Source organism: Hyaena hyaena, unplaced genomic scaffold (assembly GCF_003009895.1).
Source record: "Hyaena hyaena isolate Hyena2069 unplaced genomic scaffold, ASM300989v1 scaffold_477, whole genome shotgun sequence".
Taxonomy (NCBI): domain Eukaryota; kingdom Metazoa; phylum Chordata; class Mammalia; order Carnivora; family Hyaenidae; genus Hyaena; species Hyaena hyaena.
This window is the reverse complement of record NW_024081112.1, coordinates 1,135,056-1,149,029: the sequence shown is the minus strand read 5'-3', so window position 1 is coordinate 1,149,029 and position 13,974 is coordinate 1,135,056. Positions and strand designations below refer to the sequence as shown.

At 40.2% G+C, this 13,974-nt stretch overlaps 1 protein-coding gene across 4 annotated transcripts in view; it reads left to right on the top strand.

Moving 5' to 3' along the window:
* Nucleotides 1–13,752, top strand: part of PEX5L (peroxisomal biogenesis factor 5 like) — a 227,821-nt gene extending 214,069 nt beyond the window's left edge. For all 4 annotated transcript variants that reach the window (XM_039254335.1, XM_039254337.1, XM_039254338.1 and 1 more), the window contains 4 exons: nt 61–258; nt 925–1,090; nt 1,474–1,631; nt 8,135–13,752. In XM_039254335.1, the coding sequence (XP_039110266.1) occupies nt 61–258; nt 925–1,090; nt 1,474–1,631; nt 8,135–8,339 (727 nt within the window). In that variant the 3' untranslated portion in view covers nt 8,340–13,752. The remainder of the gene's footprint in view (nt 1–60; nt 259–924; nt 1,091–1,473; nt 1,632–8,134) is intronic.
* Nucleotides 13,753–13,974: the final 222 nt, after the last annotated feature.

The window sequence follows — 13,974 nt, the reverse complement described above, 5'->3', positions numbered from 1 at the left end:
TAGCTTTTTGTTTATTTACTTATTTATTATTATTTATTTACTTACTTATTTATTATGCAGGTGCTTAGAATTACAGCCCAACAACTTGAAAGCTTTGATGGCTCTGGCTGTAAGTTACACTAACACCGGCCATCAGCAGGATGCCTGTGAAGCTCTAAAGAACTGGATTAAGCAAAATCCAAAGTACAAATACCTTGTGAAGAGCAAGAAAGGATCTCCAGGCCTTACTCGGAGGATGTCCAAGTCTCCAGTTGATAGGTATCCTTCTAACTGACAGTGGGCAGTAAACACTCATATACACAGTTAGTCACCTTAAGGGTAATTAACAAGCCTCTCCACCACCACCAGCTCAATTCACCAGAATGATTGTAGGACAACATCCTGCTAGAAGAGCATCTCCGATTAAAAAGATTGGTGCTGAGACCAGAACCAGCAAACAATCGGACGCATGATCCACATTGTAGTCATTCACTGAGCACCATAATTTAAGGCAAAATGCTGTGGACACATAATTAACCTAAAATAAATTACAAAATGTATCACATTTCATAAAGCCTGAGAATTAGATATGAGTAGAAACGGAAGTCCTTTCTTCTAGGGGTTTTGTTTCTCTCAGCAATAAATCATGATGTTAAATTCTTTCTCATAGAGCCCTGGGGTTTTCTACATTGGCACTCACAGGGTCAGTGAAACTCTCCTTGTGAAGACCTTACTTAGCACAGTCTTGTCTCTTTGTATGACAAAATATTTCATGAAAATCAGCAGGTATTTTTTAATATGCAGTATTAATAGTCCTCTCATTAAGCAAAGATATTTCAAGCAAGATTTTTCCAGTCTGTAATGTTCTCTTGGAACAGTGGACATAATAGTAAATAATATATGTTCAGACTATTTGGATTACAAATTTCATTTTTCCCCTTGTAGCTCTGTTTTGGAAGGAGTTAAGGAATTATATCTGGAAGCTGCCCACCAAAATGGAGATATGATTGACCCAGACCTACAGACAGGTCTGGGAGTACTGTTCCACCTGAGCGGAGAATTTAATAGAGCGATAGATGCCTTTAACGCTGCCTTAACTGTTCGGCCAGAGGTAAGTGCACAAGAAACCATAAGGTTCTCTGTTAAAAAATAAGTTGTCACAGGCTACACTTTGCACATTTCTACTACACCTTATTTCCCTGCACCCAATCATTTAAAATGATGAGTACTAATGATATGCTACTGTGGCTGTTAATACTTGAGTACCTAAAATAGAAACACGAATTGCCTGACAGCATCAAATGGTAGCTGCTCTTTGATGAATGAAAGTCATTTCACAAAGCTGTCCATAAAATTGTTTGAGTAATTCACCACTGTCATGGTCCCTATCCATGAGCACTGGATAAATTTTTAGCCACTATCCTTCTGCAAGAAATAGGAGAATACTCCATCACTGTGGCTTGTACTGGTGGTTAGCTCTAATTTTGTCATCAGGACTATTCATTATGGAACCGTCTCGGGGCAACCTTGGCAAATGGAGACCGCAGTGAGGAAGCCGTGGAGGCCTACACACGAGCCCTGGAGATCCAGCCCGGCTTCATCCGATCTAGATACAATCTGGGAATAAGCTGCATCAATCTGGGCGCCTACAGGTGAAGTATGGTCACAGGCTGAGAACCAGGAGACACCCTCAGGGCTGAGGTGGAATAACCCACCTGAAAGATTGTTTCCCGGTGAAAATGCCTCCTTTTGTAGGCGTAACCCTCCTCCTCTTGTTAAGGGAAAGTTGGAACCATCAGGTCCTGAGGCCTGTGGCTGCAGGAACATTGTGCCTCAGGGTTTCTCAGCCCGTGGAGGCATCTTGTGAAATGTAGATCCCCAGGCTCCTCCCCCAGAGATTTCAGTTCAGTCAGCCTGGGTTGGGACAAGTTATTGACACCTCCAAGGACAACTGTTTGAGAAACTTGAACAGTCCAACCCTTCGCTTCCCACGTAAGGAAAAAAGAGAACCTTTCGGCAAGGGGACAGGAAACCAACAAATGATTTAAGAAGGTCCAGGGTCGGGGTGCCTGGGTGGCTTGGTCGGTTGAGCGTCCGACTTTCGCTTGGGTCATGATCTCGCGGTTCGTGGGTTCGAGCCCCGCGTTGGGCTCTGTGCTGACTGCCAGCTCAGAGCCTGGAGCCTGTTTCAGAGTCTGTGTCTCCCTCTCTCTCTGACCCTCCCCTGTTCATGCTGTCTCTCTCTCTCCTAGAAATAAATTTTTAAAAAAAAAGAGAAGAGGAAAAAGGTCCAGGGTCAGTTTTTGGCCAACCACAACAAAACCAGGTTTTCTAAAACTACTTTGCCAGTAAAGACGGTTAAAAAATTTTTTTTAATTTTTTTTAATGTTTTTTTATTTCTAGGAGAGAGAGAGAGAGACAGAGTGAGCAGGTGAGAGTCAGAGAGAGAGGGAGTCACAGACTCTGAAACAGGCTCCAGGCTCTGAGCTGGCAGTCAGCACAGAGCCCGACGTGGGGCTCGAACCCACGAACCGCGAGATCATGAACTAAGCGAAAGTCGGACGCTTAACCGACTAAGCCACCCAGGCGCCCCGGTTAAAAGTTTTTTTAAGAGAAATTTTTAAATGGCGAGTTTATGGTTTAAAATGTCTTTCTTGTTCTGTCATGATTCCTCGTCATCAGGTCTTTATCCTATATCCTATTTTTCCTCATCTACAGGGCCCATAAATGACCTTTATTTCTTTTAGGTAATAAAAGTATAGGTAATTTTTCCTTCTTTATTTTTCTACTTTTCCAACTTTCTAAATAAATATTATTTTCATAATTGGGAAAAAGAGAAGTGTTAGTTTTAAATCCCACAAGAAAAGTAAACCCTTCCTCATTCTCAGAAAGAGCCAGGCTTTTAGAATCAGACAAGCTTGGATTCAAATCACAGCTCTGCCATTTACTGGTTTTGTAATTCTGGGCACATAACTGTGAGCCTCAATTTCTTCACCTGCTTAAAAAAGTGGTAATATTTATCTCAAAGGATTACTGTGCAGGTTAAATGTAATTGCCTAGCACAGAGCAGTAGTAAGCATTTATTATTATGATTATGATCATTGCCGTCATCATCAGTATCCTTAGTGTTGTCTATTCAGAGAAGTCATCAGAGAGCTACATAACTGGATTGCATCCTTTTGACATCCAAAGAATTGCTGTTTCTGAACTGCTTTGGGGACTGTGCCACTGGCAAATATTGAGGTTTCAGAAACTGGTTGCTACATTTATACTAAAAGAATCTTAGAAAGAAGAACATTAGTCACTGGATTTCACCCGTCCTCCAGGAGGACCTTGCTCAGGTTAAAACCAGTAATAGCTGAGTGATTCTGGAGTGACTGGTTTGCTTTATTTCATGGACGCTGTGGAGTGTGACCACAGGGGCCCTCCTTACATCAGCTCTGCGGGGGGCCACGGAGAATCTCTGCTGCCCCCTCGCACATCAGCTGTCAAATGCCTGCCGATGTCTATTTTGTATACGAAGTTCACTCTGGTCTCGTCTGATTTTCCTAACCCGATTTTATCTCTACTCCCTTTAGTCACTTACTTTCTAACTATGCCATATAGATGTATTTTATAAGATACCCTAGGTCCTTTGCTTGGAACAAGGAGAGTTGTAAATAAATATGTATGTACATGTAGTCATATTCAATTCAGCTGGAGGAGGCTTTTATAAAGCTTCTGATTGAGTATTTCTTAACTATAACTCCTCGTTACAGTGTAGAAAACAGTACTTGAGAGGCGAGTCAAATACTTTCTTAGCACTCAAATGTGTAAGCCTCAGTAGGGCACCGGCTCTCAGGAGGCCTTGAAGGTCCATGAAGTAGAAATGGGCAACTCTACTGAGAGTAGATTTTTAATCCTCAAGCAGAACGTCACCTGTACAGGAGTAAGTCAGAGTTGCCATATAAAATACAGAAAGCCCAATTAAATTTTAATTTCAGATGAACAGCAAATATGTTTTTAGGATAAGGATTTCCCAAATATTGCATGGGACATGCTCATACTAAAAATTATTAACTGTCTATCTGATATTCAGTTTTAATGTGCATCTTGTGTTCTTACTTGGCAAATCTGGCAACCTTGATCAAATGGCTACCTAAAAGTTTCAAAACATCTCAGCTAAGCTTTGTGGGTCTTTTATTGCCATGCTGGATGTGAGAAATTTTGATAAGTACTAAATATTTTGCATTTTTCCCCTGAGAAAAGAAGACCACCAAGTGAGACATAAACCTTACATGAATTCTGAAAATAAGTTTAACTTGAGGTATAAGTAGATAGTTAGGAAGTAATAACCCTCAGTAGAGACGTGGCTCAGAAGAAAAACCACGAACTGGTTCAGATACTTCCATAACCACCAGAGTCTTTCAACTTCTCCCTCAAGAACTGCAGATGTCCGTGTATGTAGCTATACCACTTGTTGTTTGTCATTGCACATTTTCTTTTCTTTCTTTTTTTTTAGAGAAAGAGGGAGAGAAAGCATGAGTGGGGAGAGGAACAGGGGGAGAGAAAGAGACAATATTAAGCAGGCTCCTTGCTCAGCGCAGAGCCTGACACAGGCTCGATTCCATAACCCTGGGATCATGACGTGGGCTGAAATCAAGAGTCGGATGCTCGACCAACTGAGCCATCCAGGCGCTCCTGTCATTGCACATGTTCTGTAAAGAGTCAAAGGCAAGCCCTTCCCAGTCTTGTATGCAATTGAAATAAGGAAAGGAAATTGTTGGCGTGAAATGTGGGTGTAGCTCAAAATGCCACCCCTCTGTCAGTAGGAGCTCCAAAATAGAATTTAGACCAAAGATCTTAACATCTTCAAACGCGAGGACTCTTTTTAATGAAAAACATAAATCACATTCCCTTTGATGGTAGTATTTTTAGTATTAATATAATGAGGAAAAGATACTATAAAATGAGGAATGCTTTTAAATGAATGCACTCTGTTTGTCAAGACATACATGAATAGCTTATTCATACTTATATGGGTAAAACATTTAAAAACTGTTCACACATATATATGTACAATTTTCTGAGCCCCCCAAAAGGACTCTGTGTTCCCAAGCTGGAGAACAGATTTAGACTATCCTCATGGGGCACTCTTCACGTTGCCTGGCAAAGTTAGCAAGGTAGACTAGTCTGGTACTCTCCATGTCCCTCAGAGACCACAGCCACACACTGGGGGACTGGCAAGGCCTGTGCATGAGGGGATTCCGGGCTCTTCCTCCCCCAGAGCTCTTATGGGCCGAGGATGAGGAGAGGAAATGGAGTCCTCGTCTTCTGAGCTGCCATCCTGTGACAAGGAAGCCAGAAAGGGCCTCCAAAGTTAACCCCACATGTGCATCTGTTTATAAACCCTCCTCTCTTGCTTGATTACTAAACATCCAAAAGAGAGGATGATTAGAACACCACTCCCTTCCATTGGCCTGGTCACCACACACAGTGCAACCACTTCCCACTTGCCCTTTATTTCCAGGCAGAGCTAACAATACAGATGAGCCAATGCCGAGATCATGTGCATTGGAATCAGAAGTCCAGCCGCACCTCAGAGCTTCTTACCAGATGCTTAACAACGACCTTGGAGGATTAAGTGGGATGAACTGTGTGAAAAGCTTTTAAGAAGAGTAAAGCAGATACAAATTACAGCAGTGTCCTTACTCTTCGCAAAGACCAGTTTGTCTGATACAGAATACATGCTTCCAGTGACAGTGGTCCTGAGAGGACAGACCCAGCAGGCACACTGAGTACACGAGCAAGAGAGCAGCTGTGGATGGAAAGAGCTGGAAGGTTCACAGGGTTGGTGTTCTCAGGACCCCTTTACACTCTGAATAATTATCGAGAACGTCCAAGGGCTTTTCTGTGGGTTATATCTACCAATACCACATTAGAAGTTAAACTGAGAAAATCTATAAGATTCATTTAAAAATAATAATTAACTACATGTTAACATAAATTAGACATTTTATGAAAAATAATTATTCCCCAAAACAAAAAATACATAGCGAAAAGAGTGGCATTCTTTTATCATTTTTGTAACTTTTAAAAATATCTTGCTTAGGGGCGCCTGGGTGGCTCAGTCAGTTAAGCGCCCACTTCAGCTCAGGTCCTGATCTCATGGTTCATGGGTTTGACACCTGCATTAGACTCTGGGCTGACAGCTTGGAGACTGGAGCCTGCTTCAAATTCTATGTCTCCCTCTCTCTCTGCCCCTCCCCCACTCATGCTCTGTGTCTCTCTCAAAAATAAATACACATTAAAAAATTTTTTTAATATCTTGCTTAATAGAAGACAGAGTCTCATATCTGCCTCCACTTCCAATCTACTGGGATTTTACACATCGTGCAATCACTGTACAATTCCATTGTACACTTGTGAGAAAGTGTGAATGAGGTAAAATAACATCTCAGAATTATTGTAAAAATAATTTTGACCTCACTGATCACAGAGTTCCCCAGACTACACTTGGAGAACTAGTGATCTGATTTAATAAAAGATTTCACATAAATTGATCCAACCGCACACAACAAGGTTTTAAAATGACTTCCTGGGGCATCTGGGTGGCTCAGTCAGTTAAGCATCTAACTTTGGCTTAGGTCATGATCTCACCGTTTTTGATTTCAAGCCCTGAATTGGGCTCACTGCTGTCAGCACAGAGCCTACTTCAGATCCTCTGTCCCTCTCTCTCTTTGCCTCTCCCTGACTCGTTCTGTCTCTGTCTCTCTCTCAAATAGATAGATAGATAGATAGATAGATAGATAGATGATAGATAGATAGATAGATAGATAGATATAGATAGATGATAGATAAACAACCTTTAAAATGACTTCTCAGTAGAACAGAACAGAGAGACAGCTAACAAGGGCTTCAACTACATGTGGCCATGGGAAAGGACCAAGTCAGGGAATGACATTGCAAAATGGATTCCATGTCGCTCGGTGGAGATGTCAGGACAAGGGCCAGAATAGTTGAAGATGGCAGTAAGTTCTGGTGCTGGGTCACTGGTTGGATGGTGATGCCATGAACAGAAACCAGTGTCATGAGAACCGGTTGTAGGTTTCCCCCACCCCCATCCTGTTTTCCATATTCGAAATATGAAGTGGTTTGTTTTTAAATGTTTTTAATGTTTATGTATTTTTGAAAGACGGAGAGACAGAGCATGAGCAGGGGAAGGGCAGAGAGAGAAGAAGACACAGATTCTGAAGCAAACTCCAGGCTCTGAGCTGTCAGCACAAAGCCCAACACAGGGCTCAAACTCACAAACCGTGAGATCATGACCTGAGCCAAAGTCGGCTGCTTAACCAACTGAGCCACCCACGTGCCACTAAATATGAAGTGTTAACAGAACTTCTAAGTAGAGATAACCAACAAATTACTAGAATCAGAGTCAAAAAATGAGAGAACTGGAATGAACCTCGACCATCTAGTCCATTTGGAGATGAGGAAACGGAAGCCCTGATATTAAGTAACTTGCTGACACCCCAAATCCCTTCTGGAAGAAGGTGGGGTATTAATAAAAGCATATGTTTAAAAGGAAAAAAATAAATAAATAAAATAAAGTTAGTTCTATTCTCCCTATTATACAGTTGGGGAAACTGAGGCTTGGAAAGATAAGAAATTTGCCTAAAGCTAAATAATTAGCATTCCAACCCAGATGTTCTGAGAACAAATCAACTCAGCCCCAGCTGCCTCCCATATTACTATCACTAATAGGATAAGTTAAGCCACCTTGTTTCTGAGTAGGGCCAGATGCTTCTTCTTCAACCCTAGTTATATAAATCACATTTGCAAATGGTTAAGTCTTTAAATTACCCCTGAAGTAGGGGGAAAGCAAATGCATTAATGAGTAAGCAGCAGTTTTGCTATCACTCTTTCTGTCCCACATGATATTCCTAAAATAAAACGTGCTCCCCTTTTTCTTTCTGGTTTCACTATACTGAACAATGATTTTTCACAAAAGAATAATGAGAGAATCAGAAGGTTGTTCATCTGATGATCTAAAACACCACAGAGAGGTGATTTAGGGTTCTGGACTGAGAGAAATTAATCCATTTTCCTTTTATGTTTAAGTTGCTAACTCTGACACTTGTTGCATTTTTAAATGTCTGTTTTTCTACCCTCTTAGAGAAGCGGTCAGCAATTTTCTCACTGCCCTCAGTTTGCAAAGAAAGAGCAGGAATCAACAGCAAGTTCCTCATCCTGCGATCTCTGGGAACATCTGGGCTGCCCTCAGAATCGCACTTTCTCTGATGGACCAACCAGAACTCTTTCAGGCGGCTAATCTCGGTGACCTGGATGTCCTCCTAAGAGCTTTCAACTTGGATCCTTGAAGGAAAAGAAAAAAAATTAAAAATGATAAATCCTTGTCTGTGTAATTATACTGAGAAATGCAGAACTATTTTATTATGAATTCCAAAAAGGATAAACCAGGTGTCCAAAAGGCCGTGGTGATAGGACACAGGGAGTTCCTACAGACAATGCCCAGTCTCTGTTCAGATTCAAAAGCACAAAATGTTGTATATAGAGTCAAGGATGGGTTCAAAAGAAGAACTGAGAGGCACAAAGACAAACCAAGATAAAGTGTGTGATTACTCTTCACAAGCTGCAAGCATATTCAAAACATGTCCTTTGGGGTTTCTGTCCCCACTTTTGCAGCTGATGACACACCTAAGCAACTTGCTCGTGGGACACCTGGAGAAAGCACTGCCTCTGATCAGGGAATTCTGACTATTTCTGAACTATCCCCTGCAATTCCCCCTTTTACAACGTAGTTTGGGCCAAGGTGCATGCACATGTATTAACCCTTGACTAAAGAGAGGCATTGCTTAAACCTGTTCTGATTTTAACTTTTACTGTAGCCCTTCGACTCCAGAGAGGGAGCTTTGCTGTCAAAAGCAGTTTTTGCACTAGAAATTTTTGCTGTTCCCAATCAAAACTTTTCTGGGACTGTATATATGCACTTTAATATCTTATTTATGCCTTGCTGGAGTTTTGTTCCGTTGCTCCAATTTTTAACTTAGGGGTGAAAGATTCGAGAACTCGGCCTTGTTAGATCAATGGACCAAATAAAAATTCCTGAAAATAGTTTTTCATAGTGTAGAGTTTTGAAGGAGTTTTTCTCAAAGCAGATATGACACAGGGTGTAAATATGTCAGACACAGATCTTTCACATACTTTCTGGGACCGTATGAACTTAAGCAAGAGACATTCTACCATCCCTTCATGCATTCTCTGCAGGGAGGAATTTTGATGATAATGGGATTTCTATAGAGTTAACATTAACTTGCTTAAATGTCATACTTTACTTGCTTTCTACCTGCCCTGCACACCAATATTCCTTTTAAACTGTTAATATTTTAAATAGTATTTCGTAAGAATGATAAATACATTTTTTCCTAAAAATTAAGTGTTTTCTTAGTTCCAGAATAATCTGCATTGCTCACCCTTTTGCATTCTAAGTGATAGAAGATCAATATTTTCTAGCTGAATCTCACTGAATGTCAGCGGTTTAATATGAAAGATGCATGCCCCTTTGGCTCTGATTTGGAACATTATCAAGTATCAGGAATCTTCTGTCGGTAGTGATGTTTTATTTCATTGATTACATTCTACTCACTTCTTCAGGATGTGTTGTGCCTGTTGGGGCTTGGTGATTATTTGGATTGTCATCATTTTTTAAAGAATTAGAAAAATTATTTGCAAAATGCTAACCAAAATGTAAGATCACCAATGTCCATTTCTAGCAAGTTATCCTAATAAGTGGTTCCATTCTTCTTTATCTTTTCTCCTTCCTTCCTTCCTCCAGAATCTTCCCCAAAGCAATCTGATCCCAACTTTTTCTTCATGTTCTTTGGTTGCTGGTTACTCTCACGATTATAGTTACCAAGCAAACAGCATGTGAGTCAAGACAGGTTAACTGACTGGAGAGTTAGCTTCTCCTGGTGGGGGAGGGGCAGGGGTGCAGATAGAAATCCTCTCTGCTATTACCTTGGAAGTTCCTCAGGTAGGAAGGGGTCTTGAGGAAACAGGAAATCACAAATCCTTAAGGTTTACATGTGTTATAAGAACAGAGAGTTTATAAAGTTGAAGAGTCTATAAGGACAAAGAGTTGAGAGCCCTGTGGTATGCCCGGCTTTCATCTTCACTGTTGAAACTCACTTGGGCAAAGGTGATGCCCCGAGCTGGACAGCAGGAGGCAGAAGCATTAAGGCATTCACCATTGGGAAGCAGTAGCAACCCAGTCTTTGCCTACTTCCCTCCAGTCTGAGCAGCAAATAAAGCTCAACAATATTTTCAAGAAATATTCTCTAAAATTTTAGAATCCTAGAATCCAGTCTAGGAAGGACTCTCGGGGCCAGACTCCAAGTTCATGGCAGCTGCCTGCTTGAATATCCCCAATAAAGAACACCCATTCTCTGCATGTTCCTCCTTCCAATTCCCATGCATTCACTGTCTGGCCAGCTGATTTGCATCCATCGTAGTTCATTAGGAGCCTCTGAATACAGGAGTCAAAGCCAGCTTTGCAGGTTTCTGTTTATGATGTCACTCTATACTTTCAACAGCAACTGAATTTGCAATAATAACAATAGGCTATTTTCTTAGCTTTGCTGGCACTACATGCATGACATCAGTTAATAGTTTAAAGCCTGACAGTAGGGTAAATGCAGGATACTTTGATTTAATTTGATTGTTGCTAAGTGGTGACAAATTTTGCAGCCCAAGTTTGATTTTGCTGTCAGAATACAAAGTGAATTCAGAGGAGAGTAGACAATTTTCCATTCCCATCATAATTTGATAATTTGCACAGCATTCAATAGGACGTTTCTTCAATGTATCTAGTGTCCATCAGAACCAAGACTTTCAGCCTGTTGCCTGTCAGGAAGTGCAGAATCATTGCCCAAGACATTTTTCAATAATATTTTTAAGTAAAATTAAGTAAAAACAGTTACTAAAAAATAAGTGAAAGTTTATAGAAATCAGAGCACCACTAAAACTTAGTAATATTTTAGTTCAGTCTTTACTGTATACATTTTTTAAGGCAGAACTGGTTTTGGTATCTTACCCTGGTGGTATAAAACTGTCATTTAAATTATTCTTTCCGTTTCAAAGGTCAGGGTGTCCTTGGTTCCTGTCTGACTCACCCTGGGAAGGCTTTGAGTTCCTTTTTTCTGAGAGTAGTACTAAGTAAGTAAGTAAGCCTAAGATCTCGTAGAGGATGGTACTGTTTTACTAGAATGGCCCTTCAGTTGCATGGGTTTCTTTCAAGAACTGATTTCACTGGTAGATTGGATGAAAATGCAGAGAAAGCAGTGATCACTGCTAAATTTCAAAATATGTTACACCTATGTCTAGTGGGCTATTTCTACGTGCTACTGTTCCTTAACAGTGGGGATGAGGCAGAGGGATAAGGTTTCCTCTTACGGTCATTCCCCATGACACCTTGAAAGAAAGGCAGATCTTGTCCACCAGGAAACTTTTAACAGAAAGCTCTGAGCTGTGCTTTCTCAGCCAATCTGCATTTCAACTAGAATGACAGATTAGCGATACTTCACTGGGTTGGAATGTCCAGGACACACTCACCTTCTGAGTCCTATGCCATTCTTCTCCTTTTCTTTAAAGAGAACTATTATGTTGAATCTTGGGTCCATGTCTAGATACTCATACTAGATAAATCTTTCTAGTATATTCTTGCTATACAAGCAAGACTCCAACACAGCTATAGCTAGTCCCACAGACAACAGGAGCTCCCAAAATCTGTCCCATATACTTTATCCATGAGCTCTTTGGGAATACAGAGAAAGCAAGATGGTCATTTTTTAGTCCCTTCTTCATTTGCCCCTGAATCAGTCCCACAGGACTGGACTGGACTTTAAGTTAGTGGTTGCTATTGTTTTATACCTTGACATGATTCTGAAAGAATTCTATGAAGGGGGTATTCTGAAGGTTTAATTTGTGTACCAATTTTTTTTTAGACCTCATCTTTTAGAAATTATTAAACATGCACGCACATGATTTCAACTTTGTAAAATAATTTCAAATTCATTCCCTCTCCAGATTTTACTGCACAGTTTCCCTGTCATCTCAGTATTTATAGAACTGGTTGAAATTAAACTGTTTTGAACTAAGACGTAGATACATATATATTTTTTTAAAGAGTGTTCATAGATGACCTCTGGCATAAGGTTTGTAAAAAGGCAATTTTTAACAAAATAAAACATATAACCTCAGGTACAAAATAACGCATGCATTAGTACTTTCAAATCTGCCTACTCAAATATTAACCAAAGCATGCAAGATAACTGTACTGAATGTAAATTTACCCAGTGCATGATTAATCTCATAGGGTAGCTTATTTTTCCTTGCTTCTGAACAAGGAAACGTTTTCATGAACTATGTGTTAAAGTTTTACTATTTGCTTTTAATATCTTATTGTCAAGACTGTTTCCAGGCTATCACACTACACTGAACTTTACAGATACTCACGCATCTGGCTTATGCAGCATTGCAGCCAGTGCCAAATGAATCTACTGAGGAATCCAGGTACTCAGACATCTAAACAAGTTTTAGAAAACCAGTTGAGGCACAACAGATCCAAAACTCAAACAAAATCCATGTGTCTGAACACTACTAAATGCAGTTGTGTTGACTGCCTCCACGTAGCTTTGGGTTCAAAATTCTGAATAGTGCATTTCAAATATTTTCTAAAATTTAGGAGTAAATTAGAAATACTGGCCTTCCAAATAAGGTGGGGAAGTTGGGGTAATATCAGGCACATGAAAACCATCAAAGCGGACATGGGGGCTTAATTTCCATAAATGTTCCATAGGGAGTGTGTGGGGTGTCACAGCCTTGTCCTCAACATGGCCCTATTCATATAAGTCAGTGAGCTACTTGGGCCCACATCCCTTAAGAAACTAGACTTGGTCAGTATGTCTAAAAACACTGAAATTCAGAGGTAATGAGGTGATTTCATGGTCACTCAGGACACACTTGGAAGTCTTCTCACTGCCTTTTTCTGCAACCCCTGCTTTACGAAAAAATATGGGCAAGGAGACCAGAAATGGGGGGAACAAAGCTCAGTAAGACTAAGTTGGGGGGTGTCTTATGTTGCTAACAGCTTTGTCACCATCTCACACACGCCAAACACACACATAAGCTCAAAGACGGAAGTTTAACATGTGGAATTTGGCTTGAATAAAGTTTCCGCTCCCTGCAACCTCTGCAGAAATACCAAAATAACGCACTCCAGAAGCCAGTGCCCCAATCTCAGAACTGTCTTCTCAGGACCTTCTCTATGAGAGAAAACTAACTTGCAGTGTTGCAGAGCGGGCAGGCCAAACCCTCACAGGCTCATCCAGACACTTTCAGAAACGATGCGAAGATGAAAACAGGAACAGCGGACAGTTCTTCGCTCAACAATAAAATGTGTGTCCTTTCTTTTCTTTGAATATCTTGGAGAGGGAAAATGGTCTGACAAAACAATAATAAGGGATATACATACACACTCAGCTAGGTAGTTTGGCATTTTCACTGAAATGTGTAAAAATTTTGCAGAGATACCACAAAGAATTGTGCAATGAGAGAAATGTTCACGATTGAAATGTTGCCACTAGTTAAAGGAAATAAAGCAAACCTAAATTTTTACCAAGGTCCTTTCAATTTCTCCCATTATCACCTGACTCAAACTCTCTTCAACTTTCATTGCCCAAATTTGTTTACATTGGTTAAAAAAAAAAAAAAAAACCTGATTAACTTAGTAAACTTTTTACAAACTATAACAAGCATTTATTAACTATTTAGAAAAGACATTTCTACATATTTTGTATATCTACTAATATTGCATATCTAGTCTAATCTAAAAGTACTGAGGCAAATTCTTCTGTGATGCTTCTCTATCCTCAATAATGTTTAAAATCTTGGGATTCATTTTTAAGCTGACAGATAACAAACAAAAATTTAACTTTA